The sequence below is a fragment of the Dromiciops gliroides genome, chromosome 3 (assembly GCF_019393635.1).
Source record: "Dromiciops gliroides isolate mDroGli1 chromosome 3, mDroGli1.pri, whole genome shotgun sequence".
Lineage (NCBI taxonomy): Eukaryota > Metazoa > Chordata > Mammalia > Microbiotheria > Microbiotheriidae > Dromiciops > Dromiciops gliroides.
The window spans coordinates 434469471-434493803 of record NC_057863.1 but is presented as its reverse complement, the minus strand read 5'-3'; the positions used below and the strand labels follow the sequence as shown (position 1 = coordinate 434493803).

Genomic DNA, 24333 nt, shown 5'->3' with positions numbered 1-24333 from the left:
CATTAAGTCAGTCAAAGAACACCTCAGAGGGAAGATGGCAACTGATCCGAGGCTTTGAGGAAAATAGGGAGTTTGGGGGTTTTTTGGTTGTTGTTGCTGTTTTTAAGCAGTAGTATAACATATGCCTTAGGATGATTGTTTTAGCAGTTATATGGAGAATGGGTCAAAGTGGGGAGAGACTTGAAGCTGGGAGAACAATTAGAAAGCTGTTAGAACAGTCTAGACAATAGGTGATGAGGGCCTAAACCAGGATGGTGTCCAAGTGAGCAGAGAGAAGGGTAAAGAAGCAGTAGATAGAGATTTGGCTGCTGATTGGATATTTAGAGAGTGAGGGAGAGGAATAACTGGGTTATACCTTCCCCAGAGGAAGGAATATTTGGAAGAAGCCTAGGTTTGGGGGGTTGGGCAGGAATAAAGTTCTGTTCTTGAAGAGGAAGAAGAGAGACAAAATCTACAGAAGGTAAGACAAATATGGAGAGTAATGTATACTGAAAACAAAACACATAAAAAAGAGACAAGGCTGTTCTCTAAAAATGGAATTGAATTCACTCTTTTCTAAGCTCTCTGCCAGTTCTAACAATTTTAGTTTATGAGAGATGTTCAAAAAGATATATAGAAAGCCTTCTGTTAGATGGTCACCCTCATTTTATCCCATTTTATTAGGATATTACTACTAAAAATGTGTATAGCTGTGTTGAGATTAATTGGAATAAATAACTCAGCCTGGGTTTTTTTGAAATTATGTCAAAAGGGAAAATGTCTGAATTGTTCTATGTCCACAGTCTATTTTTATGTTTGCCTTTTAATTTTTATTAATATCTTTCATTTTTTAACATCACCTTTTCTAAAGATGCCCTCCACAACTCTAAGAAACCATGCCTTGTAACAAAAGATTAAAAAAGAAGTTGTTGGGGGTGGCTAGGTGGCACAGTGGATAAAGCACCGGCCCTGAATTCAGGAGTACCTGAGTTCAAATCCTGCCCCAGGCACTTGACACTTACTAGCTGTGTGACCCTATGCAAGTCACTTAACCCTCATTGAGCTGCAAAAATAAATAAATAAATAAAAAGAAGCTGTTGTTGTTGTTGTCATGGGGAAAATGGGGTAGGGCGTTTGGGTAGGGGTAGGGGTAGGGGTAGGGGTTTGGGGTCCTTAGGAATTCCTCTTTAAAGAATTACACCCTCTTGCACACAAAAGCAATTAGAATAAGATAGTATTTTATTTAGAAGAAAGGGAAGGGAAGGGAAACCATGAAAGAAATCCTTGGACTTCTCATGGGGAGAAAGGCATGGCAGAGTATGGCTCTGGGATACCAATCTCCTCAAGCAGGAGGCTGACAGGTACTTTTTTTTTTTTTTGCCTGGGGCAGTGGGGGTTAAGTGACTTGCCCAGGGTCACACAGCTAGTAAGTGTCAAGTGTTTGAGGCCAAATTTGAACTCAAGTAGTCCTGAATCTAGGGCTGGTGCTTTATCCACTGGGTCACCTCGCCGCCCCATAGGCAGGTACTTTTATAGAGGACTGATGGGGGTGACCATCTGACTGTGGAAAGTTCTTTTTAGTGAGGGAGGACCATCCCCCTCTGGTGGTGGCTGGAGGAATTGGGTGAGGGGTGGCTGCAGATTTCTCAAGCCATCTCCTCAGGACACAAAGGCAGCAGCCACATCCAAATTTATCTCCCCAGAGGTAAGGGAGACTGTAATGAAGGGTGGAGGTCCTGAAGCCAGCTCAGTCCAATCTGGTTCCGCTTATCTCTTTAGGTGGTGTGTCTGTCCTTTGGTTTAGCTTCTCAAGGAGAAGGTTCCTTGATGTACCCCAGAGAACTTCTGGGGTGTTCTAGGCCCATAACATTGTTTTGAAACAGTTTAATATATAACCTAGATCAGATTGTTTGCTGTCCTGGGGAAGGGGAGAAGGGAAGGAAGGAGGTAGAAAAATTCAGAACTCACAATCTTATTTAAAAAGATGAATGTTGATGATTGTACATGACTGCTTGCTGTCTTGGGGAGGGGGGAGGGAATAGAGGGAGAGATAAAAAATTTGGAACTCAAAATCCTACAAAAATAAATGTTGAAAACTAAATGTTGAAAATTGTCTCTACATGTAATTGGAAAAAATCAAATACTATTTTTTAAAAAGCAGTTTGGCAAAACTAACTCAACACATCAACAGAATAAAGACTCAAATTCAGTAATATTTATTGAAGACTTCCACTTTGCAAAATACCTGACTAGGCACTCTTTAAAGAGTACAAAAGAACAAGAAGAAAGTACCTCTATTTTAAGAAGCTTAAAGGTCTAGTTGGGGAGATTGAACTCATGTGAATCAACTGAAGAAATAATTTACATAGTAATAAAACAGTGGGAGACTATAATACAAAGCACAATAATACTGTATTTTACAAAAATTCAGCATATTCTATCAGGAAGCATGGAATAGATATGTAAAACAATTGACTCAAATTATCATTAAAATTTTCTGAGAGCAGGAGACATTTCAGTTGGTTTTGAAGTAAATGAAGGATATAGATTAGTGGAGAGGAAGGAGAAGAGTATTCTAGGAGCATGAAATGGTATAAAATTGATTTAACTGAATGGCATGGGGAAAGTGGCAAGGTCAGTGAATACAGTATGTTTAAGGGGGGGCAGGAATGAAGTTGTTGATCAGAAGCAAAGTAGTCTTGTCTAGAAAGCTTTGAGGCACTTAAATTTGATAATTTGGTGCTGATGAACAACACAATCCGAACAATCAGCATACCGGAGGAACCAGTAGAAGTACTAAATGATATTTCATGGCCACTGGACCTTGCCATCCATCTTTTCAGCCGAACCCTCATTTATTTGTCCTATTAGAAAATTAGCTTTCTGAGAGCAGGAATTGTCTTGATTTTCTGTTTGCATTCCCAGTACTTAGTATATAGCAAGTGCTTAATAAATGCTTTTTCATTCAATCATGCAAGAGTACATGGTGACTGCCCTATAGGACACTGCCCCTCAGATGTTAGGAATGTACATACCTTGGATCTCCCAATGATTTGCATTTGTTGTTTTATTACCATATACTTACTATACCCCTGGTTTCAGTTGATTCAGATATGCCAGTTCACTCCCCTCAGATACACCCTAAGATCTTTTTGTTTGTTTGGGGTTTTTTTGAGAGGCAATGGGGGTTAAGTGACTTGCCCAGGGTCATACAGCTAGTGTTAAGTGTCTGAGGCCGGCTTTGAACTCAGATCCTCCCGAATCCAGGGCCAGTGCTTTATCCACTGCGCCACCTAGCTGCCCCAACACCCTAAGATCTTTGAAAGCAGGAGCACTGTCTTTTAGTTTGCTGGTATAATCTCATAATGAATTCTGCACAGTGGAGGACCTCGATAAATATTATTGAATTTGAGTTTTTACTCTGGTGATGTCTTAGTATTGCTAAATGAGTTTTCTTTGTTACAGAGGATGAGTCTCTGGAGAGGGGAAGGAAAGAGTTCTATTTGGAAATGAAAGCAATGTAAAAAAATTTTAAAGTAAAAACTAAAAAGTGAACTAAATTTTAAATAGTCTTGACAACAGCCTTGTGATTGTAAAGGAACAACAAAGTGAGTTAAAAATATATCACACAAAGGGAATTAGGTCTTATGAGAAGAGGTCATTTCTTTATTAGGGTTGATGATTTAAAATATTTTATAATTCCATCAAACATCTGTTACCCATTTTATTCAGTGTACTGTCCTAGGCACTGAGAGTGGGGAGGGGAAATACTAAAAGAATTAACACATGGTCCCTCTCTTCAAGGATCTTACAACCCAGTGGGGGAAATAACACATCTACAAAGATAAATGCAAATAACATTAGAATATAAACATAAGAGCAGCATAATTTCTCCAAGTATAAATCTGATAGGAATCTCGCTTGTTAACCAAAAGGGCTTTCTGATGAAACCCTTTTATATATATATATATATTTTTAAAACTATGTCAAGTTCTGTTTAAATAGGATTTTTTTTTTTTTTTTTTGCAGCAGGGCAGTGAGGGTTAAGTGACTTGCCCAGGGTCACACAGCTAGTAAGTGTCAAGTGTCTGAGGCTGGATTTGAACTCAGGTACTCCTGAATCCAGGGCCGGTGCTTTGTCTACTGCGCCACCTAGCTGCCCCCCTCAAGATAATTTTTAAAGTCATATTTAAACAAGGGGCAGCTAGGTGGCGCAGTAGACAAAGCACCGGCCCTGGATTCAGGAGTACCTGAGTTCAAATCCAGCCTCAGACACTTGACACTTACTAGCTGTGTGACTCTGGGCAAGTCACTTACCCCCCATTGCCCTGCCATTAAAAAAAAAATATCTTGGGGCAGCTAGGTTAGGGAAATTAGACAGATATACTAGGGCCTTTCTTCTAAGGCAGATAGAATTAATAAAGTAACAATTGATTGTAAAGCTATCTAAATTTCCTTGGCTAACCACATCTATGGGGAGCCTAGCTTATTTGGGCCATGGAATCAGAATTAAAGTAACACCATCTGCCTATCAATAAAAACAGCATGTCCCTCTTGTAGGAAAATGAACTAAAAAAGAAGAAACAACCTAGGCAGGACAAGCTTTCCAAACCCAAACTCGGGATCATTTCCTCTAACCCCCTCATGCTAAGATGCAGGAAGGCTAAAAAAAAATTGCCTACAACAAAGATGACAGGGAGTAACAGCAAATCTTTGAGCCCAAGTCCTCTGACAGCAATCCAACAGACACCCAATGTTATATGGACTGCAAAATTATTTTGACTGGATTTATTAGAAGAGAAAAAAAACCAACCTCCAGTGTTGCCCAGTTAGACAGCAGATGGGGGAAGGGACAATATTGATGAGTGTTTTTTAAAATCTTTGCACTGTAGCTTCATACCACATTGATACTAATTAATGAATTTTTCTAAATGTCTATATGATGAATGGAATTCCATGCCCAAATAAGATGTTTCATTTTTCAAATGAATTGGGAGTTAGTAAAGATAGTTGTTTATTTTGTAATTAGTAATAATTGCTTAACTTCACATAGTACTTTGATGTTAACCCATTAGATGGATACCAGGTTCATCATTATGCCCATTTATAGTTAGCTTAGGCCTGAAAGGGAAGGTCAGACAGATACACAGCTCATCTTGATGAGCCAGGGCTTAAACTCAGATTTCCTGACCAGGCCTAGTGTTTTATCTCCTGTACTCATTGTTACCTGTCTAAATGATTAAGTTATAACTTTATTTTTTCTTTTTTTAAAAAAATGGTCAAGTGTATTGGCTTTAGATGCTTGTGGCAGATTGACACATTTCACACAATTCCACTGGTTTTTATTTTGGTAAAAAATCCAAATGATTAAAAAACACTGAAGATGAAACAGATCATGAATCATAAAATCATTGACCTAGAACTTTAAGAGATTTATAGAGCCATCTATTCCAGCCCCCTCATTTTGTAAATGAGGAAGTGAAGGCCCAGAGAGGTTAAAGTAATTTGCCTAAGAAGTTTCCATTATTATCTAGGAAGAAACAAGGAAAGTCATAATGCAGTATTTCATGGAATGATATTTCTTCAATGGCCAACAGGTTATGGGGGTGGTTTTAAAATTTCCTTTTATTATTCAAAACAACAATTCACAATTCTGTGCAGTGGTGGATGTTATAAGAGGTAACCATTTTCTGGATCTACCATCAGTGTCACATTGCCATGCAAAGTGAATTTCCCCAATTATTTCCAACTCTATTTATTCTTCCTCAGGTGTGTGTCAGTGGACCATCAAACACCTTTTCATGCTTATTTCATGCTTGGCTGACTGATGGAATGCCTCATCTTAGGCTGCATTTCTGCTTCCTAGTCATGGCTCTGTCCTTTTCTTGGAAAAGTATTAAAATAATAACCTCTTTGAATCATAGAATTTCAGAATGGAAAGGAAGTCATCTAGTCCAAACCTTGCATTTAACAGATGAGTACAAAGGGTCCTAGAGGGGTTAAAGGACTTACTCAAGGTCATACTATTATCTGAGACTTGAACCCAGCTACATAAATGATACAGGTCTTATGTCTACCGTTCCAATAACTTTCTGTCACATCATCACATAGCTGTCTCTTGAAGAGATGTAATTTATTTATTTTGTTGCAATTCCATCTTATTTTCAGTATACCTTTCATTTTTATATCCTCTTCATTTTGTAACATATTCTCCCCCCTCCCTAAGACATCCCTTAAAAAAAAAAAAGTAGACTTAAAAAGAGAACCAACACATCAGAAGAGAATGGGTAAGCATGGTTGTTAAAGGCCTTCCCAAAGACCAGAAGGCTGAAACATAGATTTTCCAGAACATCATTAAAATCTGGGAAGGTAAGGGGTATTGAACATGATACCATCAGTTTTTCTGTTACCACATATATCTTTCAGGATTCTGAAAATGTTAATGAGGTAGCTGATAGCAGCTTACATGAAAAAAATATTTAAAGAGATGATGGTTCATTTGAAAAAGTAGAATGATTGACAGTGTATCTGTGCCGAATACCTATTCCAGGTAGGCTTTTGATTAAGGTCATTTTTGAAAATTTCCTTTCATGTCATTTGAATTTATGATAACATAGTTTTGCTTTAAATATTTGCTCCTCCTGGTTGGAACCTAGCAATTCACAGAGCAAAAGTCTAAAACCTTTTCAGGCTCTTAATTTCATGTTATAACTCCTGATTTGTATTATGGATCTAAGAATAATTTAAACAGTTGGTTTTTGAAATATTATGTTTGGGGCAGCTAGGTGGTGTAGTGGATAAAGCACCGGCCCTGGATTCAAGAGGACCTGAATTCAAATCTGGCCTCAGACACTTGACAGTTACTAGCTGTGTGACCCTGGGCAAGTCACTTCACCCTCAAAAACAAAAACAGAAATATTATGTTTACCGTATTGGGTTTCATGTAATGGTTTTTAAGTATATTGTCAGTTTTGCATTGAAATATATGTGCAGTTGATTGTGAATGCAGATCATAAATGTTCATTTCCCATTCTAATAATTTAGATGTTCATACTTTTTTATTTGTGTAAATCAAGCCTATTCTAGGGTTAGGTTTTTAGCCATGATGGGATGTGTATTACATTGAATGGGGAGAGAGGGAAAGGGGGACTAGAACAAGAAATTACTCTTCTTCCTTTATGTAGACCAGTTGGTTTTAGTCTGTGAGCTTTGAGTGATAAGAGTTTGTTGATTTGACCCATTCCATTCCAGGGATTCTTAAGCATATTGATTTGTCACTCCAGAGGTCAAATTCATTTAGCCCATTTGATATGCATAAATTCATTTTATTGCAGCAAATTATTTCTGTCATTTGACTTGCACATTAAGTGATTCCTTTTCCTAAACCAGTGTCCTAGTTTCTTGAGCAATAATCCTTTCTGCTGTTTTGCTAATGCAAAATTTCTTCCCACGGGCAGCTAGGTGGCGCAGTGGATAGAGCACCGGCCCTGGAGTCAGGAGTACCTGAGTTCAAATCCGGCCTCAGACACTTAACACTTACTAGCTGTGTGACCCTGGGCAAGTCACTTAACCCCAATTGCCTCACTAAAAAAAAAAAATTCTTCCCAGATTTTGCTTTTCTAACTGTTCTTTCTCTTGAGGGATTTGGGAAGTGGGTGAGGATATCTTGTTATGGAAAACAAAATCCAACCACTCAGAAGAAACTATATTTTTCCTCTAAGGGAAATTGCCCAGAATTCATGTCTGCTACAACTTCACCCCTTGATGAATAGACTTCTTAGCCCTGGGACCATAAGTGAAAGATGTAGCCACCAGAAATTTTACTAGGGGAAAAGTTGTTTAAAGAAAGTGTACTGGGGCAGCTAAGTGGTGCAGAGGATAGAGCACTGGGCCTGGATTCAGGAGGACCTGAGTTCAAATGTGGCCTCAGACACTTAACACTTACTAGCTGTGTGACCCTGGGCAAGTCACTTAACCCCAATTGCCCCACCCAAAAAAAAGAAAGAAAGAAAAGAAAGTGTACTTTAAGTGCTTTCTTTTAAAAAGAGAGAAAGTGCTAAATGTTGCTTTAACTAAATGATGCTTATTCTCTCTCTCTCTATTCACTGGCAGTCAGTTTCTGGTTCTCTGTAATGTTATCTATAATTAGCTTATTGAGTGGTGGCATGAATAAAAATGTGATTAAAAAAAAATTATATCCTTGCCTTTAAAAAAAAATCACCCTCTGGCCATTTTCCCCCTTGTGGGAACATAACTTGAACATAGTAAACTAATTCAGTAAAAATAGTACTTTAATTTCAGACAAAAGCTTTAAACCCAATTTTTCAAGATTCTGTACCCCTTGTTTAAGTGCCCTATGTGTTTCTTACTTGTGTCTTTCACAATTTCATTCAGATATTAAGATTAACATGCTTTTAAGACCCTTAAACATTTTCCTGCAATTATCTCTTAGTGTAGTTCTGATACTTAATATTTGAAAAATGCTTCAATTTTCTATGTACCAAAATTTTTGGTTGCTTTAAGGATAGGCTTGATAGTGCAGATGGCTTGAAAAGGTCTGGAAAGATTATAGATCAGATTAAAATGATGTTCAATAAATATAATTATATATGTCAAGTGTGTTTTTCCTCTCTCCCTGTTTCCTTTGGGGTGGATTCCATGCTGACCTGCTAGATGTTTAGGAGGGGGAAAATCCATGTCTACATTTAAGTTCCATGTTTCAATTTCCCAGAATATAAGCTCCATAGAAAAGACTCAGTTTTATGGTCAGCTGACTAATTTTGGTTAAGGGATGTCATTCAAATTCCAGGTTCAACTGAAAAATGAATACTTCTAAAACCTTAATATTATTCTAGCTTTTAAGAAGAGCCATTTTCTCATTTGCAGCCAAATAAAGGTTCAGAAAGGCATGTCTAATGCATCACCCCATGGTACCCATTTGCTTTGTGCTTGCTAAAGTAACATCTGGTGGTGTTTGTCATCACAAGTGAGGCTATCCACCTGGGGAGTGATCATCTCTTCTTAAAAGGAAAAGGAGCCCCAGCTGATAAGAAGTTTTTGTTACCCTTGGAGTCAAACTAGCATCTCCTAATGCCTCCACCCTCAAGGATCTGAGTAAATTTCAACTAATTCTTTTGCTTGCATACGTGACAAACCGGAGAATGAAAATCACCTTCAATTCATAAAATTTATTTAATATTTCTACCTTATTACTAAACTATATGAATGGGGCGGCGGTGGGGGGAGAGAAATCCAATTAGAAGTAACTGATATTTTTGTAGGCTTGCAAAGCAATTGTGCTATCCTTCTTATTTTGTGACTTTTATTTTCCTTGTGTTCTAGAGCCTATGTGTAATTTGTTACATAGCAACACACTATTGATGTATCATATGAAACTGTACCTTTAATACCCACCACTAAAATGGTTCCTGAGGAAAGGAAGTGCCTGGCTGCTGTGGTTCACAATGTAACATTGTGTTATTATTGTAACTGTATTGATGATAGTGATGCCTTCTGGTTTTTTGGTTAACTTATTAAAATATTTCTTCCTTTTGACCTTTCCTTTGATTGTTATAAATTTTTATCATTCTTATCCTGGCAGCTCAGTGGTACAGTGAATAGAGTATTGGAATTGGAGTTAATAAGATGTAAGTTCCAATCTTGCCTCAGCCACTTAGTAATTGTTTGACTTTGGACAAGTCACTTAACCTCTTTCTGTCTCAGTTTCTTCATCTGTAAAATGGGGATAATAATAGCACCTAGCTCATAGAGCTATTGTGAGGATCAAAAGAAATAATTTATGTTATGTACTTGTTAAACCTTAAAATGCTATATAAATTTTAGTCATTATCCATATGCTTCATGAGGAAACTCTATAGAGACATGTTTATTAAACTTCAAAAACTCCCTATGACTTAATTATTTCTGGACTTGACTCAGAAGTATGTTGGATGGAGACCAGCTCATACTGGCTCAAGAGAGTTATTCAATTTTCGGTATGTGCATTCTCACCTTGGAAATCCAAAAAGGCCACAAATCTTGTCTTGGTGTATCGTTTTGTTGTTTGATTAAACTTAAGAAAATGATGGAGAAAATGTCAGTTAGGCACATTAAATTTAAATGTCTGTCATAGACATATTCTTTCTCCTCAGAGAGCTGATTGTAAAACATTTCCCAGCACACCCCAGGACTGGCAGAAACAAATCCACACATCTCTGGACCAGATTACTTTTAGGAATTTTAACTTAGTGCTGGTTGTTGTGTCATTTCTATCCTAGCAAATCTGAAGTAAAGTCAGTTTGGCAATGCAAGCATCACTGCAGCATCACAACAGGAGTACAGCCTTTACATCAATCAAAAAGAAGGGAAATAATACTGTTTGGATATGATGAGTGGTTGACGCTGCTAACTCTGGTCTATTGGGGGAATTTTAAATCATTTACCTTTTGTTTTTTCTCCTGTGCCTTCATGATTGCACATTTATTCTGTTATTTCTAATCTATAGAATGCACATCAGAGACTGGACCCTTAACTTTGGCTTTGCTCTCACTTTGTTTTTAGAGTGTCCACATTTTAGAGAGGAATGCTTCTGCTGGTAATGAGCCATCTGCAAGCAGGCAGTTGCTAGAAACTGAACCTGTCTCACTCTCTAAGGTCAGTGAGGGACTTTGATCATTTCTGAAGCATGTTTGTTTGGAAATTGTTCAAAATGTGTGGAATTTTTATATTTGTTACAACTAAGCAAACTTATGAAGCCCAAGGCAAGAGTGACCTTCTACCTCCTACTGTTCACAGTGTAGGAGGTTTATGGCACCCTATATAATAGGACACAGTAGAGACTTTTGGGGAAGTGGCTTGCAAAGTTACAGTACAGGCTCCAAATTGTGTTTTGTCCCAAAAAATGGCAGTAGACATGTGTCATTTTCCATTGCTGAGATAGGATATCATTACTACTAAAACAACAACAAAAAATTCACTTTTTCTTCTTGGGCCTCAGTTTTCTCATCTGTCAAACTGAGGAAATTTGACTAGGTGGTCTCTATACAATATCTTTCAGCTCTGGATTTTATTGTAGCCTGTTGTTAGCACAAGAACCTATGGTGAAGCACAGTTTTTCATCTTCTCTATCAGTTTTTGTTAACTCATAGGGAGCTACCAAGAGAAATACTGTGTATGACTAAAACACTTCTTAGAAGCCAGATTTTCTGTTGGTCACCATATCCCTAGGCTAGTAGTTCTCTATGATCTAGGAACCCCTAGATATGCCTGAGACAATTTCAGGGAGTTGAGGAGATCAAAACTATTTTCATAATAATACTAAGACATTATATACTTATTAAAATACTCCTCTTTTCTAACTACATATATGTATGAGGCTGGATTTTCTTTATATACTTCAACTGAAAAAACATATTGCAATAGATCGAAAGGAAGAAGCAGATATGAGGATCCAGCTGTCTTCTGTTAAGCAAGACATTAAAGAGATTTGCAAAAATATATTTTAAAATGCCCATCTTCTCACTAAGTTTTTCTGTTTTGGAAAATATAGCTATTGTTCATGAAAAAGCTTATGTTGGGGCAGCTAGGTGGCACAGTGCATAAAGCACCATAAAGAACCGGCCCTGGATTCAGGAGGACCTGAGTTCAAATCCAACCTCAGACACTTAACACTTACTAGCTGTGTGACTCTGGGCAAGTCACTTAACCGTCTTTGCCCCCCCCCCAACCCCACAAAATTCTTATGTTAACATGTAATGTTTTAATGAATAAGCAAATATTCTAAAGTTTTTCTGTTTTAATTTCTATGATAAACATATCACTATAACCCACATAAACAAAAACTCTTTGTGATTTTCAATAATTTTTAGGAGTATGAAGGGGTCCTAAGACCAAAAGTTTGAGAACCACAGCCCTAAGTCATTTTCCTCTGCCTAACAATATGATCAATATTGCTTCTGGGTGATTTTTTTTTTTTAAGATTCCTGAGCTGCTTAGAGCCATAAATGAAAAGATACTTATTTTAACAACACTGGAAAAATACATAAAGATGGAAAGACAATCATAAAGGAATTGTTTTAAAAATATTGTCCAGGGGCAGCAAGGTGGCACAGTGGATAGAGCACCAGTCCTGGAGTCAGGAGGACCTGAGTTCAAATCCGGCTTCAGGCACTTGAAACTTACTAGCTGTGTGACCCTGGGCAAGTCACTTAACGCCAATTGCCTCAACAAAAAAACCAAACAAATAAACAAACAGACAAAAAATATTGTCCAAGTCTTTCCCTAATGTCAGTTTATTGATATATTAATTATAAAATGATTATATAATTATAATGAATATATTATGTAATATAGATGAAAATAACCATCCTTACTCTTTCCTTTTTTTGAATTCCCTTTGGATCTCATTTCAAAATATTTTTTCTTTATCAATTAGACCATGCATGTGTGTATGAATGTATATATAAGGGGAGGATTATCAATAATTAATATGGATTTTCTTTTCTCATATATAAATGCATTTATATCTACCCTTATTTCTATTTTCCATTTTGAATATACTCAAACTTTTTGCAATGTAAAATCAGTTGCATTTTTGCTCATCTATCCAAAATAAAGTGTTGGAAGATGTGCTTATATTTACCTTAAATTTACTTTCTTGGACTTATGATGACTTTTTCAAAACCTGTAGGGACTAGGTCAGTGTTTTGACATGAGGACAGTTTTATTCTCTAAGTCCTAGGTTGGTTTGGTTTTTTTTTTCTATTTCATATAGAACTTCTTTAAACCCTAAAGTTGAGTTCTGAAGATCTTTAAGTCCCATGTTACATTTTTTGCAACCACAGGCCATTGTCAAGTTAGGGCTTTTTGAGCAAATTATGGGCAATTCGTGGATTATTATGAAAATAATTGGAAACTAAAATGTGCCTTTGTCAGAAGGGACTTTTAATGTATAGAGCCAGCCTAAGCCAGATGTAGCAACTCAAATTTGAAATCACAATTCTGAGGACTGATTGTTGATTCTCTAATCTTGTGCTCATACCATCCAGTGTTAATGCTTTCTCCTTCTTTATTAAAATCTGTATCTGTGACAGTATTATCAACCAATCCTATCCTGTTTTATTTCTTGACTCTGTCAGGTTGACAACTTGTTTGATTCTTAAGACTGTATTTGGATTGTTTGCTATCTCTCTTGCTATTCTTCAGAAATACTGCATTCACAGAGAAGAGCATCATGGTTCAAAACTACTTCAATAAAGCAGATTTAATTTTAAGAAAAATGTTATGGCTCTTACACCTTTTCAGACAAATGTTTCTTTCCCCCTGCAGCTAACCTTGTAAGGAAAACACCAGTGTGATAGAAATGAACTATAACTCTATAGAGACATACTAATATTATGCTCTGAGTTTAATTAGCTGAAACCTAAAAAGCATTTCTATTTATTATTATGTATTTCCACTTTGCACGAGTTATAAAAAGCATTCTTCTTCACACAAAGGGCATACTAGAGGTGACCTTAAAAGATGTTCCATAAAAGAAAAATGTTCTTGTGTCCTGTCCCCCCCCCCCCCACCAAGGAGATATATTATACATGCATCTCTTTGGAAATAAAGTTCTCAGAAAATACAGTTAATATTTCTTGAGAATGAGCTAGATGGTCTCTGAAGATGCACATGTGGAGATATAGTCCATAGAAATGCCAGAGTTCAGAAGAAAAGATCATGAGTGACCTCAAAAAGACATAGAGATAGGGAGCAGTGGGCATATTTAGCTAAGTAGAAGACAAGCCCAAACACAGAAATACCCAGAGCCGAACTCCATCTCCCCATTTTTTTCTGACCTTGCTTGTGGTCTATGATCATTTAAAATTCCATATTTTCCAAATTTTCCCAATTTCCTGTTTTCCTTCTGGTCTTGGCTACATATAATTTTTTTGTACAAAAACCTTTTAATTTAATGTAATCAAAATTATCCATTTTACATCTCACATTGTATCCATCCATAAAATGGATCCATTTTGACCATATATTGATAACTGGTGTAAGATATTGGTCTATGCCCAATTTCTGCCATACAGTTTTCCAGTTTTCCCAACAATTTTACCAAATAATGAATTCTCATCCCCAAAAGTCTTTACACTTGTCAAATACAAAGTTGCTGTGTTCATTTGAAGCTGTATATTGTATGTCTACTCAATTGCACTGATCTCTATTTCTATTTCTTAGCCAGTACCAGATAGTTTTGATAATTGCTACTTCATAATATAGTTTTAGATATGGTACTACCAAGCCTCCTTCCCTTACATTTTTTTCATTAATTCCTTTAGACAATTCCCCAATGCAAAGAAGTGGTCTGTATAATAGTGATCATAGCTATTTTCTATCAGTGTGGTGCCTTTTACTTTTCAAAGCACTTTTGCCAATATATTATTAGTAATTGTGACATGTTCTTAGTATTCTGATCATTTATATGTCCAGCATATTATGTTATCATGCAATCTCAATAGGAATTGAAAATTTCTAGTATGTAGTTTTAGACAGGCACATGGAATTCCTGGAAGGTTTAATGCTTTGGTAGAGAAAATATACAGAAATTGGGTGCTAGACTGAATTATATCTAAGGCTGATCTCCAATAATAGCTTTTTTAGGAGTAGTTCAGGAGACAGTGTAGTATATTGGATAAAAGACCAGTCTTGGAGACAAGAATTCCTTGGTTCAAGTCCCACCTCTGACACTAAGTAGGTGACTCTGGGTAAGTCATTTAATTTCTCAATACCCTAGGCAACAACAGTTACAGATAATCGATAACAGCTTAAAGTTTAGAAAACATTCAAAAACAAGCACTATTTACTACAAATGGCAAATGAACAATTATTGATATTCACGTATTAATTCTCATATCTAGTTATGGATCTAGATTTCACTGGTGTTGGTTAATTGCTCAAAGTTATACAGTTTGTAGGACTTATGACCCTGGTCTATTGATTGCCAATCCATGGCTTCCTCTCAAGTGTAAAAGCATCCCAGAATGTGTTAGGAACAGCTTTATGATGAAGGGCAGAATGTGTGTGTGTGTTTTATAAGTAGAACATCATTTGTTATTCAGTTATTTCAGTCATCTCTGACTCTTCGTGACTCCATTTGGGTGTTTTTTTTTTTGGCAGGGATACTGGAGTAGTTTGCCATTTCCTTCGCTAGCTCATTTTATAGGTGAGGAACTGAGACAAACAGGGTGTAAGTGACTTTCCCAGGGTCCCACAGCTAGTGTCTGAGACCAGATTTGAATTCAGGAAGATGTCTTCCTAACTCCTGCCGGTGCACTCCATCCACCATGCCACCTCGCTGCCTATATTCATAGGCAAATGACCACCCTAATAATGAGATACCTTTTTATTCTATGAAGAAGTATATCACAAACAATTTAAATATGCTATATTCGTATCCTTACTCCATTCCTAAACTAAAACCCAAATTCTAGGGACCAAAGAACATTTTTCTTCTAGGAAATATCCCCATGTCAAAACTTTAAGGTACAGCTCTGCACAAAGATTATATGCCTAGAGAATACACACACACACACACACACACACACACACACACACACACACACACACACACACACCCTAAATCTCATCCCACAGGGTGTCCCAAAAGTCTTACAGCTTTAAGACTTTTGGGACACCCTGAACTTCAATAGAAATGGCCTGGTTTAAATGTGAATCTGGTGAAGCATAGTTGCTTTTTCTATCTTTTTTTAAAAAAACATATGTTTCATTTTAGCTTCTGTGAGTCTTTTCTTGAATCCCTTATGCCACTCCTTCCCAGCACCATAGCCCAGCACCAGTCTTTCTAGTTTTAGTCTCCCACCATTTACTGCTTCCCTGACCTCTCAGGCTAAAATCATGCCTTCTGTAGGAAGCCTTTGCTGACACTCTTCCCTGTTGATCATCTCCCATTTATCTGCTAGATGTCTTGTTTATACAAGATGGCTATTTACATGTTTTCTACCCCATTAGAATGTGAGCTCTTTATGGTCAAGGATTGTGTTTTTGCCTTTCTTTGTATCCGCATAATACTAAGTGCCTAATGAAGACCCGAGAATTCAGATATCTTCTATTAAGCCAGAAATTTACAAATATATATATAATATTCAAAGATATATAAAACAGTGGCATTCTTCTTGCTAATGTCTTTTTGTTTTAGAAAATATTTTTGTAAAATATATTTTTGTAAAATATATTTTTGTAAAATATATTTTTGTAAAATATATTTTCATAAAATAAATATCATGAAATAAATTTCATTAAAATATTTTAATGAATTCTTGTTTACTTGACTCACTTAGCTGCATGTATCTGATAGCTTACAGCGTTGCTCCAGGATATACATGCGTTTGATACACATAAGTGACATTCATCTCAGAGCAATTTATGTTTGGAAACTTGACTCTTCAAAATGTGTCATAACGAGATTGTGTCCTGTTTGGTGTAGTTTCATTGTAAACATTGGCCACAATGCAATTATTTATTTTTTGCTTTTTCCTATCAGGAAGCTGACAGCTGGGAAATTATAGAGGGCCTGAAAATAGGCCAGACTAATGTCCAGAAGCCAGACAAACATGAAGGATTTATGCTGAAGAAAAGAAAATGGCCTTTAAAAGGTTGGCACAAGGTAAAACTCTCATTGTCTGTGTGTATAGGTCATCATTAATATCACTGCTAATAGGAGAATTATTTTATTCACTATGACTTGTCAATTAATATCCCCAATTTTCACATAATAGTGTCACTTTTGTAGACACACTTTTCAAGGCCTGTTCTCAACCTCTGAGGCTTTCATAATCACTATGAATATTTAATTGTGAGAACTTTGGGAAATGACCTTATCTTTGGATTCCATCATAGAGAACACCATTAATCAATATGGATTTCCCCCAATTCCTATAATTAGTGAAAAAGAAAAGCTCTTGCCCTTGAGTTGTTAACCTTTTTTTTTTCTTTTGGTATCATGGATCCCTTTAACAGGCTAGTGAAGTTTATGGACCCCTTCTCCTAATAATGTTATTAAATGCATAGAATAAAGTACATAGGATTACAAGGGAAACCAGTTAAATTGAAATAAAAATGTAATTTTTCCCCCTTCTAAATTCACAGACCCTTTCAGATTTCAAGCAAATATGCTTTGGTTGTATATATTTTAGCCTCAATTCAATCAAAATCTTTATTATTTGATTGACTGGATAGGATTTCCTTTGCTCATCTCCTCACTAATATATACAGACTAAAATCATATAGTAAGATGAAGAGATATTCATGGAAATGCATTATTTAAAACGTTTAAACCAGCAGTTCTCAACGTGGAGTCTGCAGGCCCCTGGGAATCCCCAAGATACTTTGAAAGGATTGGCAAGATCAAAACTATTTTCATAATAATGCTTGTTAATGCTCCTTCCTTTTTAACTGCACATTTGTGTGAGGCCAGATTTTCTTCATATATTGAAACTAAATATCCCAACAGATTAGCTACAGAAGCATATCTGAGATTCTAGCTTTCTTTCCATTAAACCAGACATGGCAGAGATATGTGAAAATGTGTAAAACTGGTCACTAATGGTCACTAATTTTTTTGTTTTGGAAAATAGTGATTTTTCATAAATATATGTTATTTATATCTATGTCATTTTAAATTATTAATTTTAATCTCTATGGTCACTGTTGACCATATTTAGTAACTCACATAAACAAAAGCCCTTGGTTTATAATTTTTAAGGATATTATGGAGTCCAAAAGAGACCAAAAAGTTTAAAAGCCATTGCATTAGATGATACCTAGCTAACTGAGATGTAGAAGAGGACCTTCCAGTGCTTATTATGGAGAAAATATTTCTAGTTTTTGTGTAGTAAGTAAATTACCTTGAACATTCCTGTCATTGCTACAGCTCTAGGATTCATGGTACAAAGGAAAGGAAAAATAATTTTCTTTTGAATATCCTTAATGTAATTCCTATAATGGACCCCAGCTAGCATCACAGAACAGTTTTTTAAGGCATTCCTAAAGTAATTGTTTGTTTGAGACTTGAACCCAGGTCCTCTGGTGCCAAATTAAACTACACATCAAGGAGGCTTTTATCTGTGTTCTTCCCCTAATATACATGCCATCTTCCTTGGAATCTCTCTGCTACCCAGCATCCAATCTTCTCCTTCCTTCTTTCTACAGAACTAACATGCCATTGGCCAAACTCTGATAGAAGCTTGTTTTTCTCTCAATCTATCTCAATCATTCCTTCAGTCTTCCAGTATAATTCTTTGTGTCCTTTTCTATCACCTTGCCATCCTCTTCTATTCCCCAGATGGAAATAGTATGAGAGAATAGGGGCACAGAAACCAAGTCACATATGAGTCACTAAATTTAATTTTTCTTACAAAGTCTATGATTTCATCGAACTGGCTCTGAGTCAATTGTGACTCTTTCCAGAATATGCTGTGGAAAATTTCTTTGCATAAGTAGTGGAGGTCCAGAATCAGTTTTATTATTTCTATCTCTAATGTGCTCTAAATAAGTCATATTTTCATTCTGACCTAAGCCAAGCCATGTGGCTTGTGAACTGTGAGCTACTCACTTAAATGCCTTTTTTTTTTTTTGCAGGGCAGTGAGGGTTAAGTGACTTGCCCAGGGTCACACAGCTAGTGAGTGTCAAGTGTCTGAAGCAGGATTTGAACTCAGGTCTTCCTGAATCCAGGGCCACTGCTCTATCCACTGTGCCACCTAGGTGCCCCTTAAATGCCTTTTAAACTTAATTTGGAACCTTTCTTTTTCCCCATTGTGAATCTTTTCTCACCAGATTTGGCCTCACAAGTCTACATTCTCCATATTTTGTAACAAAGGGATTGCATTAGCCTTTCTTGAGTTATATGTTGAGGACAATTAGAATCAACCTGCTTTTTCTTATTGCAAAGAGATACTAAATCACATGGTAATTTTCCATGGAAGAGAACGTCATGCTATGAACAGAAAGACTCACTGGCATCGATAGCTCACAAGAGAAAGGCACTGGACCCATTGTTTTGCTATATTCCATGAGTTATTTGTTTGGCTTGGAACTGTACAGGGATGGAAATAAACAGATTTCCTATTTTTATGGAGCTGTAATTGACAGGACCACTGAGAACCAAGGAACCACTGAGCAGCGAGGATACAATTGGAATAAATCCCCAAGAGTCCATTTCTATGTCTTTGCTAAACTATGTAAATTTTTATTCCTAATATTATATTTAATTGGAAAAAAGAAAATAGGCTATGGAAAGGTGAAGCATTTTGTTCCAGGTCACTGTTTTTACCTTTTAGTGGCTCACTGGTCCATTGACAAGTCCATCAGCTTCTGTTTGTCCACATCAATGCTTTCTCTAGTTCCCTATGGAATTCAGCTAAATCTGCCAGAGTTAAAAAAAAAAAAATCAAATGTAATAAGATAAGCCCTTGCAGAATTTTCCTGGCTCCTAACCTAGAATATCCTTTACAGCTGACAGGGGTTGTGACTAAACAAAAAATGTCATAAAGTTTTCTGTTCTGTCATGTCTCACTGGCAAAAAAAAAAAAAAAATCCCGATCCTGTTAATAAGAAAGGTCTTAAATGCAAGACAGACTTAGATTTCCTCTCTGGTGTAGGAAGCCATGCTAGGCAGGCTCCATTGTCAAATTATGAACCTAGCAGGTAGTCAATGGCAAAGATAGAACAAAACAGAAACTTCTTGATTGTGTGACAAGTTCATCCCAAGCCCATTGAGGCAATCAGTGTGTTTTATTTTGGTCAAATTCACTGACCATAAAAATGCTGAATGTAAAGAAGGATAAAATCCATATTTGTAAATATTTATTATAATTCAGGTTGCTCCCACATACTAATAGTGAATATTTGGTTCTTGCAGCGGTTTTTTGTTCTGGATAATGGAATGTTGAAGTATTCGAAAGCACCACTTGATGTAAGTAAATCATAGGACATTTTTCAGAGGTTGGTTTAGAGTTCTTTTTGATGTGACTAAATACCATTGTGTTACAATCCTCAGCCTGTGGTTACCAGCTTTATCTGTTTGTTCGCCTGAGGTGCTATTTTAGATTTGATAAAGTAACCAAACTACCCAGGTACAATAGCAAGTATGTTTTGTGTTTGTGGTCAAGCTAGTACAAAATTTCAGACGTATGACTGAAAAAAAAATCAGAATTCAGTTTTATGATATGTCATTGAAAGCTGCAACTTGACCCTTAGTGTAATATGCTAAAAATACAATCCTTCTTAACATTATCATAGGTGGGATTATAATTGTCTTATTTATTTAATAACAGTTTCATGTCTGTATAACAGTTTAGAGTTTTCAGATCATTTCTATACATCTGCTATCTCATTTTGGTGTCTCAACAACCCTACGGAAGTAGGTAGAGCAGGTATTGTCCTCGGTGTTTGTGTCTTATTCCCCAGCATCCCCATCTAAACTTTGCATCTTCCTTAGCTGAGAACTCTGGACATAGTAGTTGCTTAATGCTTTTAAATAAATGAAGTAACAGAATAGGAGAAAAAGAGGAGGGACGAACAAAAAGCAACATGAAGATGCTAACCAAAAGCTAATGCCTTTTGTATTTTCTGGTGCCACCTATCAGTTCTTGCTCTTGACTCTCCATTTCACTAGCTGGAAATTAATGGAGAATATTAGAGGCTAAAGAACACAAAATGACTCTTTGATGGCATTGTCTTGACACCAATCTGCGAAATTAATTTGTTTCTTATATGAAAAGAAAAAATGAGAGCTATTAATTTCAGATCTGTAGTTATGAAGAATTGACCTTATAGGCTACATCACATAAGTTGATAGCAGATGGATTGGCTTGCTTATTTAAAAAGGGGTTGGGGAAACCATCTTGAATTTCTCAAATTGAAAGAGATTTCAATTTTCTTTCCCTAGAGCAAAAAACCATGTTCTCATTTTCTTTAAAAGTGTGAAAGGCTACCAAACTCCTTTTTTATTAGATATAGAAATATATCTAATTAGTTTTTTTTAACCTGCTTACATGTCTTTTGATTTTAGATTCAAAAAGGCAAGGTCCATGGGAGCATCGATGTTGGATTATCAGTTATGTCGATTAAAAAGAAAGCTCGGCGGATAGACCTTGACACTGAAGAGCACATCTATCATCTAAAGGTGACCAGTCTTTAAGCAGAATTTTCTTCTACTTCTTCTGGTAAATTGCATGTCTTCATTGGGTTAAACTGGAGTAAGGAATTAATGAACCCTCTCTGTTCTTGCCTTTGTTTTAGGTGAAATCCCAGGACTGGTTTGATGGTTGGGTCTCTAAACTCCGCCACCATCGGTTATACCGTCAGAATGAAATTGTAAGGTCACCAAGGGATGCAAGCTTTCACATATTTCCTTCAACCTCCACAACAGAATCTTCACCAGCTGCTAATGTTGCAGTTATGGATGGAAAGGTGAGCTTTAATTTTATGGAAACCAGGGATGAATATACTTAGAAAATTACATGAGGCATAATAATTACCTATATGTATGTAGTACCTCTTACAAGAGCATTGTGAAGTAGCTGGTGTGCATGTATTAGCAATCCCATTTTGTAGAAAAGAAAACAAGCCTCAGAGGTTGTGATTTAGCCTACATGGCCTAACTTGAAATTGTTGGTGCCAAAATTTTAAGCCAGTTCTCCTGACTTCAACATCAGCATTCTTTCCATTATTCTACACATTTACATAAAAATGAGGCAATTCATAAAGTACAAGAAAATTAAAATCTAGTTTGTTGCTAAACATTTACCAACATACCCTTGTATTCCCTACATAAAAAGTCCAGGCCTCCTCTACCCTTAAAAACTATTCACTCAGGGCAGCTAGGTGACACAGTGGATAAAGCACCCCGCCCTGGATTCAGGAGGACCTGAGTTCAAATCCAGCCTCAGACACTTGACACTTACTAGCTGTGTGGCCCTGGGCAAATCACTTAACCCTCACTGCACAACAAAACAAACAAACAAACAAAAACAACCTTTTACTCTTTCATATTATGGAATCATCTACATTTGGTGCTTCATATTCCTTACCTTTGACTCACTGATTTTACATTTTTAAATATCCTTTATTATTTCCTAACTACATTTTAAAATGTTTTAACATTCTTTTAAAAAATTTTTGAGTTCCAAATTCTCTCTCTCCCTTCTCTTCTCTACCCCTTGAGAAAACAAACCATTGATTATACAGTCTGACTCATTTCTTAACATTTCTATTTTCATTTCAAACCTCACTGCCTTCCTGAAACAGCATTATCCAAAGTCACCAATGTCTTTTAACAGCTAATTCCCATTAATTAGCTATGTGATTCTGGGCAAGTCACTTACCTCCGCTCAGGCCCTTTCCTTGGTTGTTGGGAGTTTTAATTAGATGACATGTAAATCATAAAGCATTATATCAGTACTATCTGTCCTCAACATTATTAGAAAATCACAGGACCGACCATGTCACAGAACAGATGAGTTGCCACATTACATTTGTGGCTTGAATAGATTTTTGCTTACTTTTTTACATCTCAATTAAATTCCCCAAAGTATCTCAAACCTTATATAACTTCATTATCTCCATCAGCTAGGACTTGGGCTTCTTTTGTTAATTCCCTTTTAAAGCTTGTGGGTATTGGGTCAAGCTTAATATGAACTGTTGCTATGATGAAAAATATCCTATGGGAGGGGTGTTAGGAAGGCAGAGCAATGGACTTAATAGAATGATATTCATCACAAGAAGCATTGGCTGAACCCCTAAGCTTATGTGTGCCCCTTTCTTTTTTTTTTAGACCAAACTTTGGAATAACCTGATTTAGCCCAAATTCCTGAAAGATAAATCAGCCACAGATGGATTTTTCTAAATATAAAAGCTTAATACTTGGGTCATTAGTGGGTTTTTTTTTTCATTTCTGCCTAGATCTTTAGTATGGGATGGCACCAGGGTCAGGGTTACTACTTCTATTCAATTACTACTACTATTCCTGCCCTAGTAATTCAAGGGAAAAAAAATGACTTGAAACCAGTTTCTACTTTTTTGGCTTGAAATAGGAAAACTGTATGACTTTAATAGGAAACCCATTATTCTAGTTTCCAGTGAAATACCTTTATGCTTTAGCTTAGTGAAATGTTTCCATTACATTTATCAGAATGTAATAAAAAAAGGAAAAGAGCTATTTATCACTCTGCTTGCATCCTAAGTATCAAATTATGAGTCTCGGAAATGATAATTGGTTTGTGTCCCTTTGTGGATAATAAATAAGCCTGAGTTTGCTAAGCATGCACTTCATTGAGTTCATGATGATTTAGAAGAGGAGTGATCTGTTCTAATTGAATATTAGTCAAAGATGGATTTTTAAATGGCTACAGCTTTTTTAAAAACATGGTTCAGTCTTTTTCACAGTGTACCTTAGCACCTATTTTTAAAAGGCTATTTCATGTATAGTATTTATTCCGTGCAATATCCTGATAATGGAAGATGTGTTAGATGTAGCTTACAGTGGTATAGTCCCCTAAGACTGCCCCATAAAATACATTTTCTAGTGTACATAAATCACAAGACATGTAGAGATTGCCCATAGATAAAATACTTAGGGAATTCGTGTTCCCCCTCTCTTTCTCTCTCTCTCTCCTCTCTCCTCTCTCTCTCTCTCTCTTTTTCTACTCCATCCCTTTTTCTACTCCTGCTCCCTATCATCTCCTGATGATTTCCAGGTTGTGACTAGAAGCCTAGCAAATTTTAATGGTCACCAAGTTAAGTCAAGGTTTGGAAACCGTAGATCTGAAAGGGATCTTAGAGACCACCTAGTTCCAGATGAACCTCACAATCCAAGGTCACACAGCATACAGTAGGAGAGCTGGATTTTTGAACCAAGGGCCTTGACTTTTGGTCTTCTTGTGACTGCACTATGCACTTTGCACTATGCACTTTTTAAAAAAAATTATTTATTTATTTAAGTTTTCAACCTTTGTTTAGATAAGATTTCCAATTTCAAATTTTTCTCCCCCCTCCCCTAGACAGCAGGTAATCTGATATATAACATTAAACATATTTGATTCAATCAGCCACTTTGAAAAGATGGTGGGACAACCACCTGCTGTACTTTAAGGACCTTGAAGTTCAGCTAGCAGTTACTGTGGCTCTGAATTTTTACCTTCACTACCATTTGGCAGGTATGTTTTGTGTTTTGATGACATTCTTTATACTGTTACTTGTGGATCTCAGTATATATGCTCAACAGAATTGTGGGACCTCTGTGAAAGAGGGTTCTTATTTTGCAAATGTATTACAAAGATTGAAGATGCCAT

General features: G+C 36.4%; 1 protein-coding gene across 8 annotated transcripts in view; it reads left to right on the top strand.

Moving 5' to 3' along the window:
* Positions 1-24333, top strand: part of OSBPL6 (oxysterol binding protein like 6) — a 273481-nt gene that overhangs the window by 174754 nt on the left and 74394 nt on the right. For 7 of the 8 annotated variants that reach the window (XM_043992204.1, XM_043992206.1, XM_043992205.1 and 4 more), the window contains 5 exons: positions 10540-10632; positions 16526-16648; positions 19902-19955; positions 21054-21167; positions 21284-21454. In XM_043992204.1, coding sequence (XP_043848139.1) covers positions 10540-10632; positions 16526-16648; positions 19902-19955; positions 21054-21167; positions 21284-21454 — 555 coding nt within the window. The remainder of the gene's footprint in view (positions 1-10539; positions 10633-16525; positions 16649-19901; positions 19956-21053; positions 21168-21283; positions 21455-24333) is intronic. The other variant, XM_043992203.1, reaches the window with a different exon arrangement.